Source organism: Zingiber officinale, chromosome 1A, assembly GCF_018446385.1.
Source record: "Zingiber officinale cultivar Zhangliang chromosome 1A, Zo_v1.1, whole genome shotgun sequence".
Classification (NCBI taxonomy): domain Eukaryota; kingdom Viridiplantae; phylum Streptophyta; class Magnoliopsida; order Zingiberales; family Zingiberaceae; genus Zingiber; species Zingiber officinale.
The window spans coordinates 153,375,605-153,401,035 of NC_055987.1; the positions used below are offsets into that span (position 1 = coordinate 153,375,605).

At 36.8% G+C, this 25,431-nt stretch overlaps 4 protein-coding genes and 1 pseudogene across 10 annotated transcripts; 3 read left to right on the forward strand and 2 right to left on the reverse strand.

Annotated features, from left to right (window-relative positions):
* The first annotated feature begins 232 nt into the window (after nucleotides 1-232).
* Nucleotides 233-1,900, forward strand: LOC122011366 (NAC domain-containing protein 86-like). Its single transcript, XM_042567752.1, has 3 exons — nucleotides 233-476; nucleotides 571-848; nucleotides 1,409-1,900. Exons 1-3 carry the CDS (start codon nucleotides 320-322, stop codon nucleotides 1,721-1,723), a joined length of 750 nt encoding a protein of 249 aa, XP_042423686.1. The 5' UTR covers nucleotides 233-319; the 3' UTR covers nucleotides 1,724-1,900.
* Nucleotides 1,901-2,215: 315 nt separating this feature from the next.
* On the forward strand, nucleotides 2,216-5,366 carry LOC122005273 (annotated as a pseudogene).
* A 587-nt stretch (nucleotides 5,367-5,953) lies between these two features.
* Nucleotides 5,954-9,519, forward strand: LOC122011377. Its single transcript, XM_042567764.1, has 5 exons — nucleotides 5,954-6,305; nucleotides 6,393-6,605; nucleotides 8,534-8,617; nucleotides 8,698-8,826; nucleotides 9,043-9,519. The coding sequence occupies exons 1-5, from the start codon at nucleotides 6,114-6,116 to the stop codon at nucleotides 9,175-9,177; spliced, it is 753 nt and encodes a 250-aa protein (XP_042423698.1). The 5' UTR covers nucleotides 5,954-6,113; the 3' UTR covers nucleotides 9,178-9,519.
* A 558-nt stretch (nucleotides 9,520-10,077) lies between these two features.
* Nucleotides 10,078-13,731, reverse strand: LOC122038039 (pentatricopeptide repeat-containing protein At5g48730, chloroplastic-like). 2 transcript variants are annotated; one of them, XM_042597587.1, is made up of 4 exons: nucleotides 13,256-13,731; nucleotides 11,499-11,729; nucleotides 11,323-11,411; nucleotides 10,078-10,908 (listed from the first exon to the last, which is right to left on the reverse strand). In XM_042597587.1, exons 1-4 carry the CDS (start codon nucleotides 13,652-13,654, stop codon nucleotides 10,221-10,223), a joined length of 1,407 nt encoding a protein of 468 aa, XP_042453521.1. In that variant the 5' UTR covers nucleotides 13,655-13,731; the 3' UTR covers nucleotides 10,078-10,220. The 2 variants fall into 2 exon arrangements, with proteins under 2 accessions (XP_042453521.1, XP_042453520.1); XM_042597586.1 differs by having other exon boundaries at nucleotides 11,323-11,729.
* Nucleotides 13,732-15,893: 2,162 nt separating this feature from the next.
* Nucleotides 15,894-24,971, reverse strand: LOC122038040 (B3 domain-containing transcription factor LEC2-like). Of its 6 annotated transcripts, XM_042597588.1 has the most exons (10): nucleotides 24,780-24,967; nucleotides 24,544-24,679; nucleotides 19,450-19,638; nucleotides 18,803-18,918; nucleotides 18,601-18,732; nucleotides 18,075-18,167; nucleotides 17,801-17,901; nucleotides 16,599-16,645; nucleotides 16,437-16,513; nucleotides 15,894-16,018 (listed from the first exon to the last, which is right to left on the reverse strand). In XM_042597588.1, exons 2-10 carry the CDS (start codon nucleotides 24,656-24,658, stop codon nucleotides 15,899-15,901), a joined length of 990 nt encoding a protein of 329 aa, XP_042453522.1. In that variant the 5' UTR covers nucleotides 24,659-24,679; nucleotides 24,780-24,967; the 3' UTR covers nucleotides 15,894-15,898. The 6 variants fall into 6 exon arrangements, with proteins under 6 accessions (XP_042453522.1, XP_042453527.1, XP_042453528.1 ...); XM_042597593.1 differs by having other exon boundaries at nucleotides 18,075-18,164; nucleotides 18,601-18,717; nucleotides 24,544-24,971; XM_042597594.1 differs by having other exon boundaries at nucleotides 18,075-18,164; nucleotides 18,601-18,714; nucleotides 24,544-24,969.
* Between the last annotated feature and the right edge of the window lie 460 nt (nucleotides 24,972-25,431).

A 25,431-nucleotide genomic window follows, 5' to 3' on the forward strand; every position in this document is an offset into this window, starting at 1 on the left:
GTTTGCTTTGTTTTCTTAAAACAAAAGGGCCGGGAAAAAAGAGAAAAAAAATGAGGTCATTACGCTAATGTGTGAATGCATGAAACTTTTCAAATAAGACTCAAGTCAAACAAATAGTAAGCTGAGACAAGTAGACATATGAGAAAGCAAAAGTGTAGGAATCCAATAGAGTGTGCTTTGAATCTTCTAAATGTGGACAAAAGGCACAGCCCACAGCATTAATTGAGGGGGAGAGGTGGGCTTAGCTTGCACAAGTCATTGCAGAGGAGCTAGGATAGAGGAATTGAGGCAACTGAGAGGAATAGATAGAGATCCAGGGATGGCTCCAGTGGGTTTACCACCTGGTTTTAGGTTTCACCCGACCGACGAGGAGCTCGTAAACTACTACCTCAAGAGGAAGATCCACGGTCTCAAGATCGAACTCGATATCATCCCTGAGGTGGACTTGTATAAGTGCGAACCCTGGGAACTTGCAGGTTATTTTATATCTGTTCATATCTCTTTATGTGTCCATTTTTATGTGTGTTCTCAACTTAATTATATATCGCCATTTTCATTAATTTCCCACAGAGAAATCATTTTTACCAAGTAGAGATCCTGAATGGTACTTCTTTGGCCCAAGAGATCGAAAGTATCCGAACGGATTTCGCACAAATCGTGCAACTCAAGCAGGCTACTGGAAGTCGACTGGAAAAGATCGACGAGTTTGCCATCAGAATCGAGCTATAGGAATGAAGAAAACCCTAGTCTACTACAGAGGTCGAGCACCACAAGGCAGAAGGACTGACTGGGTCATGCATGAGTATCGCCTCGACGACAAGGAGTGCGAGGATACGATGGGGCTTCAGGTGCATAAATAATTAATGCTCATTCTCCTTAATTCGTATGTTAATCATCATCATCAATCTTAATTACAGGTAGATTTTAGGTATATTAATTAAGAATTTGTTTCTCTAATTTCAGTTTAATGCATTTAATTAAGTGAGAGGGTACGTGGGTTATGCATGAAGTGCATGCAAAGTTAAAGATGGTGCGGTGGTTGCTTGGCTTTGGTCCGTGTCGTATAATATAGAAGACAAGATTTAGCATACTCTTAATCCTAAACTATATGTAATTGTCAGACATTAGATTTACTTTGTCCTAAGTTATCATAATTAATTATATAATAATTCAATCTACATAGAAATTAATGCATTAAAGGAAGGCACAATGTTGTCGGTGCAGGGTGGCTAGCTAGCTTTCCGCTTTATTCCTTGCTGCATTCCAACCAGGCTTCCTTCCTCTTCCCATAACTAAAGCACTTCTATATATTTTAATACTAATAATAATAATAATAATATTTATTTTAATGAAATATATTTTATATTATATTGACTATGGCTCCTGTTGCTCACTTGTTCTTGTCAAGGATTCTTATGCATTATGTCGAGTGTTCAAGAAGAATGTGATAACTGGCGACGTCGAGGAGCCTCATGGCCAGTGCAGCTTAACGAGCATGGCTGAAACCTCCGTCGCCCTCACCGCCGCCGCCGTTGCCGGGTACGAGACTACATCGTCGTCTCCGATCGACATGCCGGTCGGATCGCCCTCGTGCGCCGATGACGACGACAAGGACGATGCCTGGATGCAGTTCATCACCGACGACGCTTGGTGCTCAAATCTATCAACCAACGAGGCGGCCCAAGAACAAACACCCTCTTCCTGCGCGGCTACTGTTAACTAATATAGCGAAATTAATTGCCGCATAAACTCTGATTTTAATTATATTATACTCTATTATTAACTATTAATATCAAGATTTGGGGAACTATTCTAAATAAGTAATGGAATCAGTATAAGTTATTGTATTAAATCTCCTGTGGATTGATGCACTTCAGTACTCAGCTTGTTTTGAGTCTATGGGTCACTTTATTTTCTGTAATTTTCTCTTTTGTTTATTTTTCCCCCCTTTTGTGTAACTAATAAATCCAGTTAAATTCTTCTTTACGGGTTGTGTTTCAAAGAACACTCCACAATTCTAATTAAGGACTAAGACAAAAATAATAAGACATGATTTTATCAAAATTAAAGCAGAAAATTACTTACCAAATTACGGACATAATTAAGCTTAATTGAAGCTGGTTAATCCATGTCGCGTGGCCAAGACTGGTCAAGACTGGTCCGGTTAATCCAAATTACGGACATAATCTCCCTCGGATTTCCATTCTCTTCTTCGATGGCCACCAGGAAGGACCCCACGGGCTGGATCAGCTGGTCAGATGTCTGCAGCTTGCCAATAAAATCGTGGGGTCGAAGATCGCCAGTTGCACTCGACGATAAAACTCTGATCTACTGTGCCAAAAATTCCTTTGACCCCCTACCATCTATCCTACCCAGCATTAATAGCATTAATAGTGATTTACTCCTTCTGGAATCTTGTGGGGCCGAGGCCAAGGGACCACTAGGGTGGCGGTTCCACCTTTATGCGTCCAAGTCGATCTGCAAGCGGAAGCTGGTGGCGAAGGAGGACCAGGAGGACGTGCGGCGGGAGATCCAGATCATGCACCACCTCTCCGGCCACAAGAACGTGGTGGCCATCAAGGGCGCGTACGAGGACGCGCTCTACGTGCACATAGTGATGGAGCTGTCTCTTCGACCGCATTATCCAACGCGGCCAATACAGCGAGCGCAAGGCGGCCGAGCTCACCAGGATCATCGTCGGCGTCGTCGAGGCGTGCCACTCTCTCGGCGTCATGCACAGAGACCTCAAGCCGGAGAACTTCTTGTTGGCCAATGAGGACGATGACTCCTCGCTCAAGGCCATAGATTTTGGCCTCTCAATCTTCTTCAAGACAGGTACTTTCGTCACTGAAACAGATCGATCCCAAACTACAGTTATTTATAAATTTTAAAGTTTGATTGAATTTGTGTGTAATTGTTCTAACTTTCTTACATCTGCATCATTTGGAGGATAAATATATAATTATCTGAGCGGGTATAAATTGGGTTTCTTGCTAGTTCAGGTCAGATTTTCACTGATGTAGTTGGCAGCCCATATTATGTAGCTCCTGAAGTACTAGGGAAGCATTATGGACCAGAAGCTGGTGTTTGGACAGCAGGAGTGATCTTATACATATTACTATGTGGCGTACCACCCTTGTGAGGTACAATTCTGATTTAATTTCCTTCAGTGATCGTGTTAATTCTTATAGTAGTTTCAGTCTTGTTTATTTTCATGCAGAAACACAACAAGGGATATTTGATGCAGTTCTAAAGGGAGTCATGGATTTCGATTCTGATCCATGGCCAATGATCTCTGATAGTGCCAAAGTATCTCATAAGGAGGACGCTTTGTTCCCGTCCCTCAGAACGTCTTATTGTTCACGACGTACTCTGTATGTCATCTTCTAACCCAGATTGTCAATGAATGTTGGTGGCAATCGTTTGATTGCCCTCAGGTCATCCCTAGATTTGAGAAAATGGGGTAGCTAGCTCCAGACCGTGCACTAGATCCTGCTGTACTCTCTCAGACTCAAGCAGTTCTCGGCAATGAAGAAGATGAAGATAGAATTAGATGGCTGGACTTAAAAGAGATTGCTGGACTTAAAGAAGAAGAAGAGATTGCTGGACTTAAAGAAATGTTCCATGCGATGGACACCGACAACAGCGGCGCAATCACATTTGATGAACTAAAAGAAGGTCTAGAAAATACGGTTCGAATTTGAAAGAATGCGAGATTCGTTGCAGCAAGAATGCGAGATTCGTGCTCTCGTGGATGCTGTAAGTGAAATAGCATCCCAAAAATAATAAATGATGCGATGGTAAAAGGGACATATTGAAGACGGGTGGAAAATATGATCGGCGTGAAAGTTAAAGTTAAGTCGATCAAAGGAAGAAAATTGTCGGCTTACTAAAGTCAGCCGACCGGGTGACAATATGCTGAGCGGGCATGAATGTTCTGATCGGCCTGAGGGCTTATCTAAGCAGATCGCTTATCCGACTAGGACGACTATAAGAAGATATTAGATGCTTATAACTGTGACCAAGTGAATGCTAATCCGATCGAATCGCCTGTCCGGTCGAGTAAGGGATGACCTACTGGGTTGAGTGACCGTGGAAAAGAATAACCTTGAGCCATCGGGCGGGGAATCCTGATCAAGCGGCTCTCCTACTCGGCCAAACAGCGGGACCCCTTACATAGATCAACATATCCTTCTCGGAATCAGTGCCGCTGACAATAGGGCATGGTCAATAGACAAATCGTACGACGGAAGATTCCACTGTCATGTCAGGATTTGCACGTTCTATTAAGGAATAGTGTCAGATACATTTTTCGGGTGTGTCTTTTTCATAGAAAAGTTAGGAAAATATGCACGCGCATTGAGAAGCATACACGTTTGATACTGGGAAAAATGATTAACCAGGTTGGGTAACGCCGAGTCTGGGGTGAGCGACCCAGCTCATGGAAATTTCCCATCAGCCACTAGGGTAAATCAGCGTGCCGCCCAGGAGCCCAACAATCCTTTAGTTGCATGCCTCATTTGGAGGAAAAATTTCTGTAAATTTGTCATAACTGAGGCACGAATCGTGGGTACCTGGGTGACAACCTAGATGTCCTACTGCTGCACCATAGCCCCGGGGGTACACGTTTGATACTAGAGCACTATATAAAGAGAGTCAATGAACTAGTAAAAGCATGCGTTATTTATGATTGAGCTCTCATTGTTGCTATATTTCTCCACTATTTTTTTACTATTCCAGTAATTGACTTAAACATCGGAGAACCAACACGGGGGCCCTTCCCCTAATTCGACACTAACGTTCTTTATATTACAAAGTATAACAGAGACTTTATACAATCAACAGAAGAGTCACATATCAACCAACCGTCTTCACTATTTTCAGTCAGCATCAATAAACTTTTGTAACGCTTTCTCATTTGGAATGACATTCTTCTGATAAAACATGCAGATATCGACAACAGTGGCACCATTGACTACAGGGAATTCATAGCTGCTACGATACACCTTAACAAACTGGAGCGGGAAGAGCATTTGGCTGCTGCATTTTCTTACTTTTGACAAGGATGGTAGTCGCTATATCATATCACAGTTGATGAACTTCAGCAAGCTTGCAAGGAGCACAACCTCACTGATGTTCTCATTGATGATATTATCGGAGAAGTTGATCAGGACAATGTGAGCAATCAATTATATCCTGTATATCTCTTTGCGTGTTTAGCTTCCATGGCTAATCTGTTACTGATTTCCTGACCTTCCTGTCTCAGGACGGTCGCATCGACTTCGGCGAGTTTGTCGCCGACTCGCCGTGATGCAGAAAGGGAACATGGGACATTGGAGACTAACCATGAGGAGCATGATAAATAGTTTGAACATGAGCATGAGATTCTCCAGGAGCTCACTGATCACTTCACTACTAACCACACTCAGTTGTTTAGTCCCAAACGGAATATTTTCTAGGGAAAATTAGGATTTTCTATACAAATATGAAGAATGCTGCCAGGGAGAATGATGATCTTCCAGAAGTGAAGTTACAAGAATATCCTTCTCCGTGGAGCAAAAGTTTTATATTTATTTACTCTCCTCAGGATTTTTCAGGCCTTGTTTTTTCTCATTTATGATATCTATTCTCATAAAATCATAAAACTAGATTAAATTTGTTAATGATTGTAAGTTTGTAACATGTTGATATTTGTTGAATATCTGCTGTAGAATTTTATAAATATTATATATACCAATAGAAAACAAAATGATATATTTTTTTATATGATAATAGTCCAATATTTGATATATCTATGTGAAAAAAATAGATTTCTAAAAGATCTCTCGCTGAATTTACCAATTATCCATTAAATTTATTTAATTTAAAAAGCCGCGTGGAAAAGTCTGCCCGACGGTTCCTCTCTTTGCTCAACGGCTATATTTGGTGCATTGATTTCAAATCAAAAGGGTTTCCGTTTGCCCTTGTTGAAACACTTTTCCTTCATCGCCGCTGGCCTTCCTAGGGTTTCTCTTCTCCGCCGCTCCGTCTGCCCGATAGCCGCCGGTAGCTGCGATACCTTCGTCGTTGGTGGGGTTTTATTTCCGTTTCTGGCTCCGCTCTCGCCGAAGACGATGGATCTCTCCCCCCGCACTGAGAATTACATCAAAGAATCCATCGAGAGCTCGCTGGGTCTCCCGGTCTCCGTCAAGAGTCTCAGCCTGAAACTGATCGCCTCGGAGGACGCCCGGCACCGCCTCCAAGATCAAGTATTTGTCTTGGAAGAGCGCCTCAAGGAGTCGGACAAGAGAATGGAGCAGTATAGGGTTTGTATTCTTTGTTACCTGCTCTCATATTTCCTTGATTGGAAACCTTTTTTTTTCGTTGTTTACGCTTTTTATTTTGATCGATAGGCGGAGGCGAGCATGAACGCCCAGGGAGTGAGGAGATGCGTGGAGGAGAAGGAGATGTATGTGGCAAAGTACGGTGATTTGTTGAATCACTCCCGCAAGCTGGAGGAGGAATGCTCTTTATATGAGCGTGACTTGGAGAGAATCATGGATTCGTGCGACGAGTTTGGGAAGGAGAATGAGGAGCTACGATTGAGGCTGCAAGGTGCTTCTAACGTAAGTGTTGAATCCTTGCGCGTTATTTATCTTCTTCAGTAAAAAAATACCTCAGATTACATGTTGCATCATATTCATATGCATTGCCATTCAAGAAAGTTTCTGGAGTACTTATCCCAAAAGAAAAAAAAAGGAATTTTCACTGTGGTATTATGTACTAGGAAAATTAAAGATTTGTTTTTATGGATGTGAAAACTAGAAAACAAAATCTAAGCACTGACGAAATCAAATTTTTTTATTTCATTCAAATACATAAATTTTCTGGGGAAATGTTTTTGCAGATGTTTTCAGATTGTTTTCCAGGTTATGAGAACTAGAGTGGAAAAAACCTAAATATGCACAAAATTACAATTATATCTTCTTTATAAAAAACTCCCATGTGCAATTTTTGGATGGGGTAAATTTTGGTTTGGTCATGTCGTTGAGTATAGTCATAGTGTATTCAACCTATGGTTTGCTTGGTGAAGCTAATGTATCAAACATTGTTGATGAACGAACTTCACACAGACCTTGTATCATAGACTGTTTGGATTGCGCTGCAACTCCAAATAATTGAGGATGACTTGTCACAGAGGAAGCAGATTCATTCTTGATATATTGGAAAAACACTACTAGTATTGCTGGATCTGGACGGGTAATGGGTGCATCATTCAATAATACTGTCCAAAAATATATATGATTAGCTTCAACACTCATCAAATAAGGAGGAAAGAATCAAGTTCTTTTGTTTGACTTCATTCGAGCATTCAATTCCGGGGAAGGGCATGTTTAATCTGTTCAGTTTGAACCTACTTCGTGTTGCCTTCTTCATGTGTGTAGGAAAACATCAAAAGCTTTGAAAAAGAGTATTTTTTTCATAATGGGGATATTAATGTTTATAGGTTGTGATTTTTAGGGAATTTTCTTTGAATTACTAATCTAATCTCATAAAATTAACAAGCATGGATATGTAATGCAACTTAGTATAAGACTGTCATTGGTTCATATCTGCATATATTGACTGGAGCTTGCATGCAATGGTTCAAGTAAAAACTGCAGTTTCATTGTGAAAGCTTGATCATGCTTGGTTAGGCACAATAAAATCATCTGATAGCAATAGTATGTATTTATATTGTTCTCCTTTATGGGCCAATTGTCCAAGCCTTTCTCTGAATCATGTAACATTAACTTGATTTCTGTGTGTGATTTTACTGTCCATAGCCATGCTGACATACAGACAGTTAACTGGTTATAGTATGTATTTATGCAATTCTGCTTGAGAGACCAACTAGTCTATTGTTTCATCTGATCCGTTGTCATTTGTTTCATTTTTATGCAAGAAAAGACCTCCATTGCTTGGCTGCTTTACAGCAACTGATCTTCTATTATTATCTTCAGTTTTGCTTGTAAAAATTTCACAGGATGCTTGATGTTGCTTCTTATGTTACATTCATCTGAAGATTTTGTTCTGTTCATGTTTGTGATTATTATGCTAGTGGACACTTCCTGGCTCTCTTGACAGCCTTTGAAATAGACTTTTTTTTCATAATTAATAATTTCAATATTTTGATTTGAAATGCCATGTTCTCTATTTTGATGATTGCTTTTGTTTTATTGGGGAAAACCCCCTTCAAGTTAAATAAAGAATAATAGGATGTAATTTCGTTCACTAGTTCTTTGCAGCCAGTAAGCTGCCTATCGATTCACTAGATACCATCTGAATTCCTTAAATACAATTCTATTGAAATTTTACTCATCAGTCACTATCTTATCAGTGACCTAATTCTTAATATTTCTGGGTTCTCTGCCCTTGAAATCAATGATTTGTTAAATTAATGTTTGTATGCCTAACATAACTGGTGGCGTCTTGAACCATTTAGAGATATATTGACTCAGTTTCTACATATACGTTTGTTTCTTTTGATAATCTATGTAATCCTTTTTAATAGCTGGAGTCGTTGGCTACCGAAATTGAGTCCCTGAACATGGACAAGGAACATTTAAGGATAAATCTTCACAGAGCTGAAGAGGAGGTTTTAAATCCATTTCATCCTTATTCTGCCTATTCACAGTCTGCATGACAAGTAATCTTGTGTTTTACATATCATTCAAGGTCAAGGTTCTTTTCCAAGAGAACAAAATGCTGGATGAAGAGAACAAGAGGCTGCTAGAATTACTGAAAAGAGAGAGGCAGCAACAAGGATCCAACAGCCACAAGCGTTCCGCAAGCGCTTCTGCTAAAGTGAGGATAACATAAATCAGAATTTTCAGTTATCTTGAGAATAGGCACTGTTTCTTGATTAGAATGCCAATTTGTGAGTCCGGGTGATTCTGTTTTGAGAATAGGCACTGTTTCTTGTCCCAGATAATCCGGAGGATATAATATTATATATAGAGAGAGTTTTGATAGCTTATATATATATCAAGAATGCTAATGCATCTTTTTCGATTTGTTCAGGGTAAACGCAAGTCAAGCGCGAATGATGAAAGTCCTTTCGGACGAAGGATTGATTTTGAATCTGCAGATTCGTCAAGACTGCCTTTGTCACCAATCCATCAGAACTCTCCCGAGTCTAGAATGCATAAGAAGTGAGAAACCACTAGCGTTCTCTTGACCTCATGTTAAAGCAATGTTCTCTAAATTTGACAACCTGCTTGGTGTGCCCTTGTTGAGTTCAACAATTGCTGTTCTTGTCCTACTAAGAACTGATCGTTTTGATTGCTCATATATATCAAGTACAGTAAAATAGTTTGGTAGCTTTGTGGCTGTTAACAAAAGTAAAAGTTCCTTAGAATTTGAGGTCTTTGTAAAGATTGAACAAACGTACTGATTGCATCATGCTAGTCTCCGTTAATTGACTAGATGCTGAACATCCAACATGTATGTGTATTAAGCCAAATATGAGTGAATAAGGCTGTTGAATGTTGACTCGAAGTATTGAGTGTCAAAGCACTAGAGGTTTTGAGAATTGTTATTTACAATACGGTGATCTTACCATATACTTTGTTCGATGATATCCATCCATTCATTAGGTCAAACTATGAATATTTAATTTGTCAACTTATTTCACTAAATAGTTTGATAAACAACATTTTGCGTCAACATTGTTCTAAATTATTTGACAAAACAATTTGAGTAGCTAAAAAATAGTGTGCGAAGGAACTTGAATTAGGTAACTAAATAGGGAACTGGAATTTAGAATTCTAACACTTGTTAGGAGGAATTTGATATGCATGTATTGCTCAACATTGTTTTTTTTTTCAGTTAATAAAATATTTGAAAAATCTTAGTATAAAATGAAAATTCAGAATCATAAAGTCAGAATTTGATTTTACTAAATATTTAAATCTTAAATTCATATTTTTCAAAAGTTACAAAATTAGGATTCATACAATTTTTATGAAAATTTGTTTAAATTCTATCTGTCCTCACAAACTTTAGTAAACTACGAAAAGGATCAAATATCACTGCATCCAAATTTTAGTTGAACTATGCTGGGAAGATCAATTAGTTAACTCTCTATTTCTCTCATTTTTATTTGTTCAAAACATAATCAATAGAAAAACTTTAATAGCTCGAAATGAAACTACCATAACTTTAGCACCAAAAATACTGGATGCCGCCCCCCATTAAGTTCAAGCGATATTGCTTTTACTTAGATCCCGAATGTCTTGAACATGACGGCCATTGATTCCTCTACTGAGATAAGCCTTGATCATGGTGCTGTAGGTGATCTTGTCAGGGGTACAACCTTGGGCCTTCATCATCTCCAGCACTTCCTTCATCTCAGCCAAAAGCCCTGCTCTGCCATATGCATCCACCAAGCAGTTGAAGAACACTACGTCTAGCATCACATCAGAGTTCTCAATGAATCTCACTACAGCCTTTATTTTACTCCCAGCACCTACCCTTCCATATGCTCTGATAAGTGAACATAGCGTAACACAATTTGGCTTGATCCCTTCCGACTTCATTAAACGAAAGATGTATTCCATTTGTTTTAGATCCCCTGCCCTCCCGAATGCATCAATGACAACATTGTAGGTCACCAGTGTCCAGGAAAAGTAGTACTTCTGCATGTACTCCATGACCGCGCCCATCTTCTCATACCTTTTGGATTTGCCATAGGAATCGAGAAGTATGTTGAAGGTTTTGATATCAGGTGATATACCAGAACTTTGAAACTTGTCATAGCACTTCTCCATCATCTCAAGCTGCCCACTGCCTCCAAACGCTCGAAGTGTTGCATTCATCGTCCAAACATCAGGTGTGCATTCTTTGTGGGAGAGCATTCCCATAAGTGTGGATTCCATCTCCACAAACCTATCACGCAAGGGGAAAAGAACCAGAGAGCTGAGTGTTTGTCTTCCTTCTCAAAGACCAAACAAAACTATAAAGAAAAACTGCAGTCAGCTAAATGTGGTGTTAAGTAGTTTTAGTTTTATTTAGCATATTGTTTCTACACCATAATGCTTACAAGCTCTGACACGTTTTCTGATTAAAACAACCAAAGTTCAGTGATAGATAGTCTTTGGCAAAGAGAGAGTTCGCCCAGACAGTCAAGAGCCAACAGCCTCAGGTTAATTAGGGTGATGAAAAGAGAAAGCAAGCATTCAAGTATAGAATTTCTACAGAAGATATGACTGCCTAACAAAACAAAAGCATTTGATGAGTCATTTCACATTCCCTCCAATTTTGATTCCATTCTAGATTACCAAATAGGCCCTAAGTATTTACCTTCCTGCTTTTCCATAAGCATCAATCAGAGTGTTGTATGTTATGGTGTTTGGCTTTATACCCTGGCTCTCCATATCAGATAGAAGAAGCTGAACTTTATCAAATGCAAAGACTTGAAGACACGATTTTATAAGAATGGAATACGTAAAAACATCAGGCTGGCAGCCATCGGTAACCTTCATCTTGTTAAGCAGCGCAAATGCTTGGTCAAGCAGGCCACTTCTACTGTATGCAGATACGAGAGCAGTATATGTCTCATGGTTTATGATGCAACCTTCGTCAACCATATCTTGGAAAAGTGCATGGGCTCTTTCAGGCTGTTTGCATTTCCCTAACATGACAATGAGTTTTATGTATATGCTGGAATTAGGCCTATACCATAATTGCTCGCGAAGAAGTTCAAACACCTATAGCAAATGAAAATTAGTAGTACACTAAGAACTATTGTATTAAGAGAAGAGGAAGTAGAAGAAGTAGAAACTATTGTGATTCTATGAGTTTCAGATTTTGAAGACAAGACCTAGGTCATGTAGCTTCTAGTTTGTCTCATAGTCATCATGAAGCATTAGATGAATAATAAAGGGCAGCCCGGTGCACGAAGCTCCCGCCATACGGGGTCCGGGAAGAATCCATTATACGCAGCCTTACCCTGCTTTTAGCAAGAGGCTATTTCCAAAATTCGAACATGTGACCTTTAGGTCACAAAGCAACAACTTTACTGTTGCGCCAAAGCAACAACTTTCTCATTAGATGGATAATGAGAAAAGATAATGAAATCAATTGAACTACAAGCATACATGGAAAACTACATCTTACACTTAAATTCACAATCAAACTTTAATGTACATAGCAGTCCTCACAAAACCATACTCGAACTATGAAGCCTGGTCGGGTATGAAACTCAATATTTTTTTTAGAGTGGAAATGGGAGAAGGCATCATGTACAACTTTTTCATGCATCAATAACTAAGTCAAGATATACAAAATTAGCATGATTGGCAAAATCCAAAAGACTACTATTTCTTTCCATACAACTCATTTATGGTGATACATGGAGAAAAGTATAATCCTTGATACAAGAATGAATCTACTCGACAACCCTAAAAGCATTTGTTCTTACAACCAGAAGCCTTGTGCTCAGTCACATAACCCACGACAAAATCATGGGAGCGCAAGATTCTTTAAGAGTTCTGAGCTGAAACTTTAGACTATTAAATGATCAACTATCGCACTGTAGACCCAGCATATTTTAGTGCAGAAGAATGGAATAGCACTCACGACAGGTGGGTACAAAGGGGTCTTAGAACTTATAATTTAAAAACATAGTTAATAGGGGCAATCCTAATAAGCACAAATAGCTATATTAGATTTCACCTGAGAAATGATGAACAAAAAGTAGAGGTTCACTAATATCTCAGCAAAATCATGAAACATCCATGAACTCAGTGTTTTCTTGGCAGAAGACTAATAGCACAGCAAAATCATCAATATCGTGAACTCCTTGGAAGATGATTATATAATAAGAACCCGAAATTGTTCGGAGTTTCTTTATCTTCCTGCTCTTAGCTCTTAAGTCTGTATACTGGCCTTTAATTCTCAAAAGCTGTTTCAATCGCGGTGTCGTTGGTAGTCGAGTTGAGAAATGCAAATCTGAGAGCAATGATAGGTGATGACTTCAAGACTAAATTGTGTTCAAACAGTAATAATCATGTTTTATTTATTCATCTTTGTGTGCCTAATACGCCATAGAAGGCAATCTATAGATTACTAATCAAAACCCATCTCCGACAAGAGCACTATAAACAGCCATTAATTAATGAGAAATGCCACGGAAGGAGAAATATTTTCCCTTGTGACACGAACAAAATTGCGATTGTGAATATTTTACACAGGAAAGACCGATCAAAACAAGAGAACAAAGGGGGAAATGGACCTTGAGAGCAGACTCCCATCGGAGGGCAGTGATTCTCTCGTGGATGGCCTCGAGGATGGTACGGGGGAGCAGCTTCCTGGAATTGGTCTTCCCTCGCTTCTTCTCGATGACGGCCTTGGTGGCCTCCCTCCTCAATATGACGGATAAAGCTTTCCTGGAAGCAATCTTACGATTCACCTCCTCCCTCTTCTCTCTATCCATTATGTCCCTCTCCTTCTCCTTCTCGTTTTGGCCTCTGCTTGCGCTGCGCCCGTAGGGCTGCGATTGCGCCGCCGTAACAGCCACAGCGACACTCTTCCTCGGATTCCTCTTCTTATTCAGCTCGAGCGACGGAGAGAGTGAGGAGGTGGATGGAAAGTTCGAGAACGGAGAAGAAGAGGCTATGGCGACGGCCGCCATCGCGGCGGAACTGGAAGAGATTGTGGCTGTGGCGGTCACTGGTGGGCAAGAGAGTTTCGCCGCGACTTAGCCGGACCTGTTCTATTTAGTTTTAATTTACCTCACAGTTTATTTATTTACTTTTTGGCCCTCCAACCTTTAACTGATGCCAAAACACTTCGGCCTCTGGAGTTATATCAAACTGTGAGGGTGCGTTTGGTTCAAGTCATCATGTATAACTTTAGTTATGTGATTATCAGGTAATCACATAACCAAGATTATAGAGAATAAAACATAACCAAATGTTGTTTGGTTCAACTTAGGTAATGCAACAAAAACTTATTTGGTTGAAGGTTTTAATGAATACCCTAATTTAATATTTTACCGTATTACCCTCATTTACAAAACCAACTATACATATTATTATTATTATTATTATTATTTATTTATTTATTTATTTTTTACTTTTCTTTTTCTTGGTATATTTTTTTACTTTTTATGTGTTTTTTTTATTTTTTAATGTTTTAATATTTTTTTATTTTTTTACATTTTTTAAAATTTAATTTTTAAAATTTTTATATATTTTTTTAATTTTTTAAAATTTTTAAAATTTTTTAAAATTTTTAAAAAAATTTTAAAAATTTTAAATTTTTATAATTTTTTTTATTTTTTAAAATTTTTTACATTTTTAATTTTTTTTTATTTTTACAATTTTTATTTTTTATTTTTAAACTTTTTTATTTTTTTTAATTATTTATTTTTTTAAAAAAATAAATTTTTAAATTTTTTAAAACATTTTTTTATATTTTTACATTTTTAATATTTTTTTACATTTTTTCTCTTTTTTTCATGTTTTTTCCTATCGGAGGTTATTTTTGGTAAAAAAAATTCGTTAACCCCGGAATCAACAAAAACTTTAGTTTTCTGAGGTTTTCCGATTCCGGGCTGCATGACCCTTTTGCTGACGTGTCGGGCATGGAACATTACTTGGGAATCATCGAATACCTAAACCAAACAAGATTTTTGTTGATAACCTTGAATGGATAACTAAGGTTATCAAGAATAACCCCGAACCAAACGCACCCTGAGAACCAACTACAATTCTAGATGAATAATAATTTAGTATTTTTAAACTATTATTTTGAGTTTATGATTTTAAAGATTTATCAATTTGTTACTGCAATGGACTCGTCTCGTATAAAATTAACTTAATATTATAGTTAAAAAATTGAAAAAAACATATTTTTTTAATAAGTATTAAAATTATTTTTAATGTAAAGCATTTGAAGCATGAGAAACTCCTCCCAATCAATTGAGTTTTAAGCCCCTTAATAAAAGCCATAATTTTTTTTATTCAATATCACGTAGAAGCAAGGAATAAATGGGATTAATCTCAGCAGACACTCCTCACAACTGTCCTATTTTGTCTCCCATATAACGAGGATCCATTTCTCTTGCACGACATTTTAAATGTGATGTTTAAATTACTCATAATATTGAAGTGTCACATTAAGAGTCATATGTAATTCCTAAATTTACTTAACAGATCGATTCGTCTCTAAAATTAGCTGATTTTTAAAATTAAATATCTGAATTAAAAAAAAACAGAAAACGAGTTGATCGATTTGAAATCTTGACTAGTTCAAATAGATGACTAGTTCAAATAGATAGAGTGAGTAGGCTGGTAGAGCCAAATGGGCTCGCGAGGTTGGTCATGGCCAATCGAACTCAATAGAGAAGCCAGGCTAGGCTAATTAAGTTGAGCGGAGTGAGCTAGTTGGTCGAGTCAATTGTACCAACAGGTTGATTGGATTGGCGAGCCGACCAACAAGTCGTATGAGCAAGATGAATTGAACAAATCAATCAAATCAGGTTGGTCCAAGTAGACAATTGAGTTAAGACAGTGAATAAACATCACCATCACCATCTGTGTTTATCCCAGTTGCCTTCCATTAGCAACAGCATTGAAAGAAATATCCCAGTCCTACAAGACAATTTTGAGTTGGATTTGGCATCTATTTTAAATGATCACATACTAATTTTACAAACATCAACCGAAATCTTACTTAAATAAATATATATATCAAGGTTTATGGACACCAGGTAATTAGATCTCTTCATGCTAAGGAATAAACAAAGTTGAACAAAATAGTTAGCAAAATAACCCCCTTCCAAGCCATAAACGATCAGTCGAGAGAACCACTGCTTCGATCTCCACTGAATTATCTTTGTTCCACAGAAGGCCCCCCTATCTCTTTTCTAGCTTCATTTATCGTACATGGAACTGCTGCAGTGTTCTTCATCGGTACTGAATTGATTTTTCCAGTTGAACTTCACTAAATCCATAGGAGATTGCTGTGGATTTGCCTTCTTTCCCCTAACAAACTGGGGAATAAAAGGAAAACTAAAATGAGAACATACAAAAAAAACTTGAAAATTTTGTAGTGGTTCTAAATTTCTAAACATTATTAGACAGATACAATCCGCACACACGCACAGTGGAAGAAACACATGGATGGGATTTTTATTTTCTTTTGTTAAGATTTGATCAGGTGACTGAATGCTTATTCCTAAAACTTAAGCAATGAGGAAAGTTAGCAGTTTATGTAGTTAGTGGTCCTTATAGTTAAAGATCTGACAAATCCCCCAAAATTGAGCAATTAGGAAAGAACTCAACTTATTTGGCTGCCAGCTTCAAAAATTAGGAAAATTATTCACATTTCATATTTATGATTCACCAAATACAGAAAAAATCTAGTCACTTTCAACACCTAAAATGGACAAAAGGAGAGTTTCAACTTACAAAATTTCCAGAAGTTGAATTTCGGTAAATAATTAAAGAATCTCCTGTTTGAAGACAATGTGCCCTTACAAAATCACCTGAATGCGAAGAAGCCATTATGTGAAATGGAAATTTTAAACAGAAAGAAAAAACGACATGGGATGCAGCATCCACTGCCCGTACCTGTATTTTCCAAAATATACATCCTACTTCTGTTATTTGGCCAAAACCTAGAGACAATTTAAAAAAAACAACTCAAACTAGCAACAGCTGAAGAAAGTAGAATACTGAATATCTAATTTCACCAACAATAATGATTGACTATTACTAACAATATTAAGTGGTTACTCCGAAGTTTATAGCTAATTTCACACCCAGTTCAGAACATCAAAGCCTCAGATTTATACAAGTTAAAAAGAATGATGTAGAATAGTTGAACTAGAGCAAGTTGAAACACACGTAATAATACAGAGAAGGATTGCATTTCACGCACTTAAAATAGTTGTACAATATTTGCACTTAAGGAACAAGCAAGTGGATACATAGGAGGTTGTATTACGAGGCATTGTGTTTATTGCATTAAAAATAGTTGTGCAATATTTGTACTTCAGGAAAGCAAGCTGATCCACAGGAGGTCTGATTATATGAAGCATTGCCTTGAAAATAGTTGTGCAAGATTTGTTTTCTTTTCAGGAAATAATTCAGAAAGTAGTTTAAGATATTTTGAAGTCATTATTCAGAAAGAAGATATTGATAAAATATAATAAATAAATTATCCAAATAGGAGGCATACGGACTAAGAATATTATAAAAGACTGTAGTGTGCCCTGTCAATATTTTATGAATCAAAGTATCGAGTAATTAAGAAAGACAACATATTAAAAATTAATAAAACATATATGAGAATGCTAAGATGGATATGTGAACTAGAAAAGATAAAATCTAGACAAAAACTTCATTCACCCAGAATAATAGCTCTAATAGATGATAAAAGGGGAAAAAAAAGGTTAGGATGATATGGACATTTTAAGGGTGTCCAACATATTTTATAGTTCACAAATGGAATCAATAAGAGTTCAAACTTATGATAGGGCTACAACTAATGAAACTAAAAGAGATTATTTATGACAAATATAGTTGATCCCAGATAGTAGGAACCAATAGAGCTTGCTTTTTGAGGTCAACCTATGGTAGTAGAAGTGTTATAAATGGGCAAACCAAAACTAAAATTGTGTAATTTTTTGGTGGATGCTTTAGAACAAGGAAGCCTTAACTAAAAAGCTCAAGAGAACAATTTTCTTTGAGAAATGAAGTTCAATTTTGCTCAATGAAATGTTATTTTCAAATGAAGAATAGTTTTCTCTGTAGATGAACTAAAGATGTACCTGTACTTAAATTTCCATGAGCATTGAAGTGTCATGTCTTCCATGTGCAATACTATGCCTTCTCTTTCAGATAGAGGAGGAAGACAAGCCTCAGCCTCCCTCTAAACGTAAAAGATATATCAAACTGACAATTCTTTTGGAAGGAATGCCAGGATTCAATCATGTGTGTTGCACATATCATAATTGCTTAATGCACCTCAAGCACTTTTTAAGATTGTTATTTAAATAAACACTAAGCAAGAATGAAAAAAAAGGAGGGGGAAATGGTTCACACCTTTGGCAGTACTATTCTCCCGGTGTTTCCAACATCACTTTTTGTCAATTCTTTGCACAGAGCAACTTGCAAGTCTTTACATCCAAGTTCCTTCTATTTTAAGAAATTTGAAGTCATTTTTTGTATTATGTGAACTGCCTTTTGTTGAACAATTAGAAGTTTCATGCTCCATGACTCCACATAATCAATAAATTGTAAATCTCAAAAATGGACATGTGGATACAAGGTCACCAAAACTAAGAGTTTTTCAGTGGCAGTATAATTGAAAAAAGATATTTTATTTGGGTAATTACCATTTGCCATCTGTTTACATTTCAGATGGCATAGTGAATTTGAAAAACTAGAAGTGCCATAAAAATTATCAAATAAACAATGTTACTTAAATGACGGTGAATGGAGTGAACCTCCATCAAACAGAAAATAAAACATCCAATAATAGAAAGTTAGAAACTATGCACTAAAAGATGACAAACAGATAATCAAGAAAAATAACATTAGAAAAAGAGCATTATAAATGGAAGTATACATCGTCTGCTACTTCTGACTCAGGAGGAAATGTTGATCGATTCCCTATTTGCAGTGTTGCCTGTTCATTGTTTTCCCATGCTTGAAGTGCACCACATCCTCTGTTGCTCATCAACTCCTTGCACAATAGTCTCTATTAAAAATTTACATAGAATCAACAATTCATAATATTTTTATTTAATCAACAACATAGTCATACTTACTTCATTCTTCCCATGCACCACACTCAAATCACTGCTTCTAACAAAACTCGTGCATGGCACTGGGACGGCATAGTTTGAAATCATTTGTGGCAAATACCTACTATTTGGCTGGATGACTGAAAGAAATAGTAGTTCAAGTTAATATGTGTTTCCATCAGCAGTCATGACATCTCACTTCAGGTGTCTCATCTAACAAGTTCTTGACAGTTTTGTACTCCAGTAGGATTGCTGCTATGACTACCCTTACATCAGTGCTTCAAACAGTCGATAATTTAGAGTAGAGAAAGCTTAGCAAAGTTTGGAAAATATAGTCAAATATGTGGCATACTAGACTAAAGCTAATGCATCAATGTACCAACTAAAAATATCCTTCCTATTATTAAGCTAATGCATCAATGTACCAACTAAAAATATCCTTCCTATTATTAAGCTAATGCATCAATGTAGAGGTCTAAGCAACCTGATTTTGCTAAGCATGTGAACATGAGTCCCAAGGGTGAAGAAATGAACAAATACTTCTGTTATGCTTGAGAAGTAATGATAACTTTGCCTTTGGAGCATAGAAGTGCCATAGCAATATTGAGCTGAAATGTCTCATTTCTTATGAACAACTAAAATGGAAAATAACTTTAATATAAAATTCAAACCTGATCCAAGATAAGCATTGCCACTCAGAAGTTCAGAGAAGGAATTCACAGATTGCAACATTTCCAAATCAGCAATAGAAGGATTTTCCATAGCAGCACTAGTGAATTGTATACACGAAGCAATCTCATTACGTGGGGTAGAGTGAGATTTGATCTGTTCATTTATTGCTTTTGTTTGTCCTACATTACCTTTTTCAGAGGCAGAATAGGTAATAGAGTTAAGAGAAACGAATGTAAAAAAAAACACATAAGATTAAAGACCATAATTATCAACATTTTATTATTAAGAAATGGAGAAACAGTATAAAACAAGATCAAGTGATTAGTTGTTAGTAATAGGAAAAAGCTCTATGTTTAGAAAAGAGTCAAACTGATATCCCTTATTCTTCACATGAAAGCCAGACAAACACTGGACATGATTGTGAAGCAAGGATAATGCCAGCACAAAAACTAGAAACTGATATGCAGAAAAATGAAATCTCACATGAACAATGTAATAAGGAAACGTTAGGGAAAGAAATTAAGATGCATTTTTGATCCCATATTGTTGCTTGGTCATTGAACACAAATTGAAATATCAATTAAGACTTGAAGTGTACATTTAATTTTTCATTTTCATCCAAAAAAGGACAGCTTGGCGTACGAAGCTCCCGCTAATGTGGGGTCTGAAGGGTCTATCGTACGCAGCCTTACCTTGCTTTGCAAGAGATTGTTTTTCCGATACTCGAACCCATAACCTCTAGATCACACGGCAGCAACTTTACCATTACGCTATGACTCCTCTTAATTCAAATAATCACATAAAGAAAACTTTAAAAAATATACAATAATCAAGAAAGAGGTTAAGAAAGCAGTGAATGAAACAAAAAAAATGAAACTTTCGAACAATTATATCAAAAATTGGATACAAAAAGAGAAAGATACATTTATAGAATAGCTAAAGTGAGAAAGAGGAAGATAAGAGATCTTATCCAAACAAAATGTATTAAGGTAGAATGCAATAGGGTACTAGTAAATGATAGAGAAATAAAAGAGCGATGGAAGATGTATTTTCAATAACTTTTTAATAAAGGTTTAGGTGGCCAACTTAGTAATTTAAGTAGGTAGTATAAAAATTTAATTTTTATCATAAAATTCAAACTTAGAATAAACTTTAAATGGGATGTAAAATGGATAAATCATTTGACCAGATGATATTCCGATAGAAGTATGGAAGTGTCTAGGAAAACAAAGTGTTGAATGACTTATAAAATTATTTAACATGATATTAAAAAGGTCAAAATGTCTGATCAATGGAGGGTAAGTGTTCTAGTTCTCTTAAATAAAAATAAGGGAGACATAAAATTTTACAAACTATAGAGGTATTAAACTAATGAGTCATACCATGAAACTTTGGAAAAGAGTAATAAAAAAAAGATTAGGGAAAGAGACCAGGGTGTCCAAAAGTCAATTTGAGCTCATGCATGGAAGGTCGATAATAGAAGTTATACATTTTCTTAAACAACTAATTGAAAAGTATTGGGAGCAAAAGCAAAATCTACACATGATATTTATTGACTTAGAAAAAACTTATGATGGAGTCTCAAGAAAAATTATATGAAAAATTCTAGAAAAGAGAGATGTTAGCGTAGCATATATTGAACTAAATAAGGATATGTATGAGGATATAATGACCAGAGTGAAGACTTCAGGCAGATTAACCGAAATATTTCTAATAAAAATAAAATTACATCAAGAATCAACTAGACCCTATCTTTTTACACTAATCATGGACAAACTTATCCAAAACACCGTGGTAAATGTTATTTGCAGATGATATTGTTTTGGTAGATGAGACACGTGAGGGAGTAAATGCTAAACTAGAATCTTAACGGGAAATACTAGAAGTGAAAAGTTTTAGGTTTAGTAGAGTAAAGATAAAATATATGAAATTTAAATTTAGCAATATTAGACGTAATGAGATAATTGTTAAGATAGGAGATAACGAGTTGTCTATTGAAGGTTTTAAATATTTAGAATCATTTTTGCAAAATGATGAAAGGATTAAGAGAGATGTCTTACATATAATACAAGCAGGATGGTTGAAATGGAGAGTATCAGGTGTTTTATGTGATCACAAATACCTCTAAAACGTAAAGGAAAGTTCTACAAAACGGCGATTAAACTTGCTATGTTATATGACGTTGAATGTTGGACTATGACTCGAGCACATGAGCAAAAATTGAGAGTTGCCGAGATGAGGATGTTAAGATAGATGTGTGGACATACGAGGATAGACAAAATAAGAAATAAGAGCATTAGAGAGAAAGTCGGAGTTGCATCTATTTAGTGAAAACTCTAAGAGACATGGTACGAACGTGTACTTAAACCGCTAATAAATGCTCCGATTAGGCGATGTGAAACTATGACAAATATACATATCAAATAAGCAAGAGGAAGACCAAAAAAGGCTTAGTTAGCAATAATAAAATAAGATAAAATTTATTTAAGAATAGATGACGATATAGTAGGGGATAGAGCCTAATGGCGAGAATGATCCATATAATCGACCCCACCTAGTGGGATAAGGATTGGTGGTTGCTGTCATGGTTTAAAGTGTCGTGCCGAGATGGTCAAAACGGGCGAAACATCTCGTTCCACTCGGCGACTAGCACCGACACAACCTAGGCACCAGACTTGCAATAGCTGTGACATGTTGCGCGACCCCATGGCCACAACGGAAGGGTTGCTCGACCCTGCAACAACAGCGGAGGGGTCGCATAACCCTTCCGCTGTCTCCGCGGAGGCATCACGCGACCCTGCGACCGCTACAATGGGACCACCGTGGTCGTGCCAGAGGAGTCACGCAATCCCCGTAGCCATGGTTGAGGGGTCATGCAACCCTTCGGCAGCGCCGAAATTGCACAAGCTCGAGAGTCGTGTCGAATTTCGGATTTTTTTAATTAAACTTAAGTTAATTACTTTTAATCAACTCTTAGCTATGATAGAGATAATCTAAAAAGGCTTTATTAAACCATAATAAAATTATCTAATTAATTTTATTTTTCATTTATTTTAATTTAAAAATTATAATAAAATTTTTATTTATTTATTTATCTATTTTCATATCGTTTCCTTTTTTAAAGATTATTTTTTATATTGTTTATTTTTAAATATTTATGTTAAATATTTTATTTTTAATTAATATATTTTATATTTAGAAAATACCAAAACTATATCGGCACGACACGATACGATACCGAAACCGTATTGTTTAGGTCCAGAACCGAAACCTTGACACGAGTCGAAATTTTAAACCTTAGTTGTTGTTCTATTTGTTCTTACGATCCAAATCTATAAGCTGTGACATCCTATTCCTACAATAGATACTCAGCCAATGCCACCAAGAACTTCTCGTCTTAAGGGTGAGGCAAAGTTGCTTGAGTGACAATCAAGTCACTCGTAAGGGTGATGAAATGTTAATCCTTTTTTCCAAGATGATCCAAGTTGAATTCAAAACCTCAGGACAATCATCCTTCAATTTGAACATGCTATTGGACTTAAAGATCAGCTGATCACTTGTCACATGTTCTAAATTGGATTCTTAGAAGACCCAGGGGTAATTGGCAAGAAGAACCACAACCTTGCCCTTCCATCCGAGTGATGAAAAATATAGCATGCTGATATTACTATGGAGCAAACTTTCAGGAATTACTTCTTCGCTGTTTCTCACTGGTTTGCATCACCCCTAAAAAACAGTGGCGTTGGCTACTTCACAGATCCTTCACGAATATTATAGGGCATTTCAGTTGGTAGAAACCTAGCAGGAATGAAAAAACATACTTGGACGATTAGTCCTTATGAAAGTTATTCCCTGACCTATAAGCTTTCAGCATTGTTTTCTAGTTGGCAAATTGCTGAACAAATTATAATAAAAACACCATACAGATAGAGTCATCCAGAATAAGCTAAAACTATCTCATAAAATTTAGGGACCGAATTCAAGATGAGTGATCGAACAATCAAACTTAATCCACCGATCTTAAACTCAGTGTTACAAAAGTATAATAATCAATTGGTACAATAAGGATTAAACCAAATAAAAAAAAATATAGGGGCTAGCATGAAGTTTTCTAAAATTCAAGAGAGGAAGTGTTAAGCTAATCAAACATGAGTTGCGAGATACAACATTATGATTGAAAACTTTCTGCATTCATATCCGTTGAATTAATTGAAATCAATTTAAAAAAAGGAGGCCATAGAGTGAAGCTTTCTGAAATTCAAGGGAAAAAGGTAACAGGATCAAACTTGAAACCAAAATGCAATTTCACAACCTGCCCAAATGCAAGTATAATATCATTAACTTTTTATATACAGCCACTAGCTCCAACATTAATGTCAAGTAACTATTAGTTAATTCATCAAAATCTATAAACTCCCCTCACTAGCTCACAACTATCGATGCGAGACTAAATTTGAATATAGTACACACTTAAGGCTAAGACATCTTGGCAAGATCCAAAGTTCAATTCCTTAGTGTAGAATTACTGCTACTGGCACTGTACAAAGCCCAATGGCAGCACCAAATACCTTATGCCCACTTGGATACCAATAACACATATCATCCAAATAAGAGGATCAATCTATTAATTGTTACAACCCAACTAATGGTTTCGAACAACTATACCAAACTAAAAATTACTTCCTCACATAAGCTATTAATTACTTTCATTATCTCACAAATGTAAATCCTAGACGTGAAAATAGGCATAAGTCTCCACGTGAGAATAGAGTAACGAAATAACATACATTATTTAGAGGCTAATATGAGGTTTGCTGAAATCCAAGAGGCAAAGTGATAAAAAAGAGCAAATTTGAGGAAACAACTCGAAATTCAATTCATAATTAATAATTCAACAATTTATTGACCAATTTTTCAACCCCCCACTGCCCCTCAACCATCTACCAATAAAACAATCTACGAGTCAGAAACAGTATGCTACTGCAGGCCCATAGTAAAAAAATACTTTAAAATGAACAGAGATATATATTATTTCCAGGAACAGGCATCAAAAGAATTGGTAGCATTATAAAATTTTTTCTAGAAAAACTAACCTCTGTCACAATAAGAACCAGGAAACAAGAACTCGCCAAGCTCAACCACCTTGTCACTGCTCCGACCACGATTGTAGTACTCCTCAGATTCACGATACCTGCTACTCCCATCCATTCCAAGATCACAAGCGCAACTCTAAACCCTCAATTATGTGCAAGGAAATAAAGACCATGCTTCAATTTACAGAAAATGAAGACCCTGAGTCACAAGAAGTGGAGATCCCGGAACACTTAACCTAAACTCGAAAATGGTGTGCTAGGCGAAGAGAGAGAGGTCGGGAAATGAAGACGGAAACGAGGATTTCGAGGTCGAGGAGGGAGGCGAAACGGCAACCCTTAGCGCCGTTCTTTTCCCGCGCCCCCGCCGCCATTAATGCCCACAATATTCCACGGAGTTAACCAGCTCGAAGAAAGGGCGAGAGATGAAGGAAAGGAAACTCCGATCAGCTGGTATCAAGCAACTATCAAACAGATTTCCGTCGCTTGGCAAGAAGACGCGTGTAATTTAAGAGAATAGTTGGACTGATTGGACGCGTGCCAGGTGACGGACCGCGCAATTTCGAGTTTGGTAATTTAGCGAGTAGACGCTTTTTCAGAAACTAATGAGTTAGTGGCAGTGGTGAGGTGAATTAGGTGATGACTCTTTAAAAATCATTATTTAATAAAAGAATTTTTCTTTCCATTTTTTTGGGGGAAATTCAAAACTTGTGCAGTTCATTTATTTCCCAATAATCAATCTAATAAATGAGTCACTGGTCCAATCATGGGCCATTTTGCACAGGCCTACCAACTCAATTTAAATAAAATAATAATAGTTGACTTGATTTGATTTGGATTTAGTTTTAAATGATATAAAAATAAAGGGCCAAAAGGAATATTTCTTCCGGA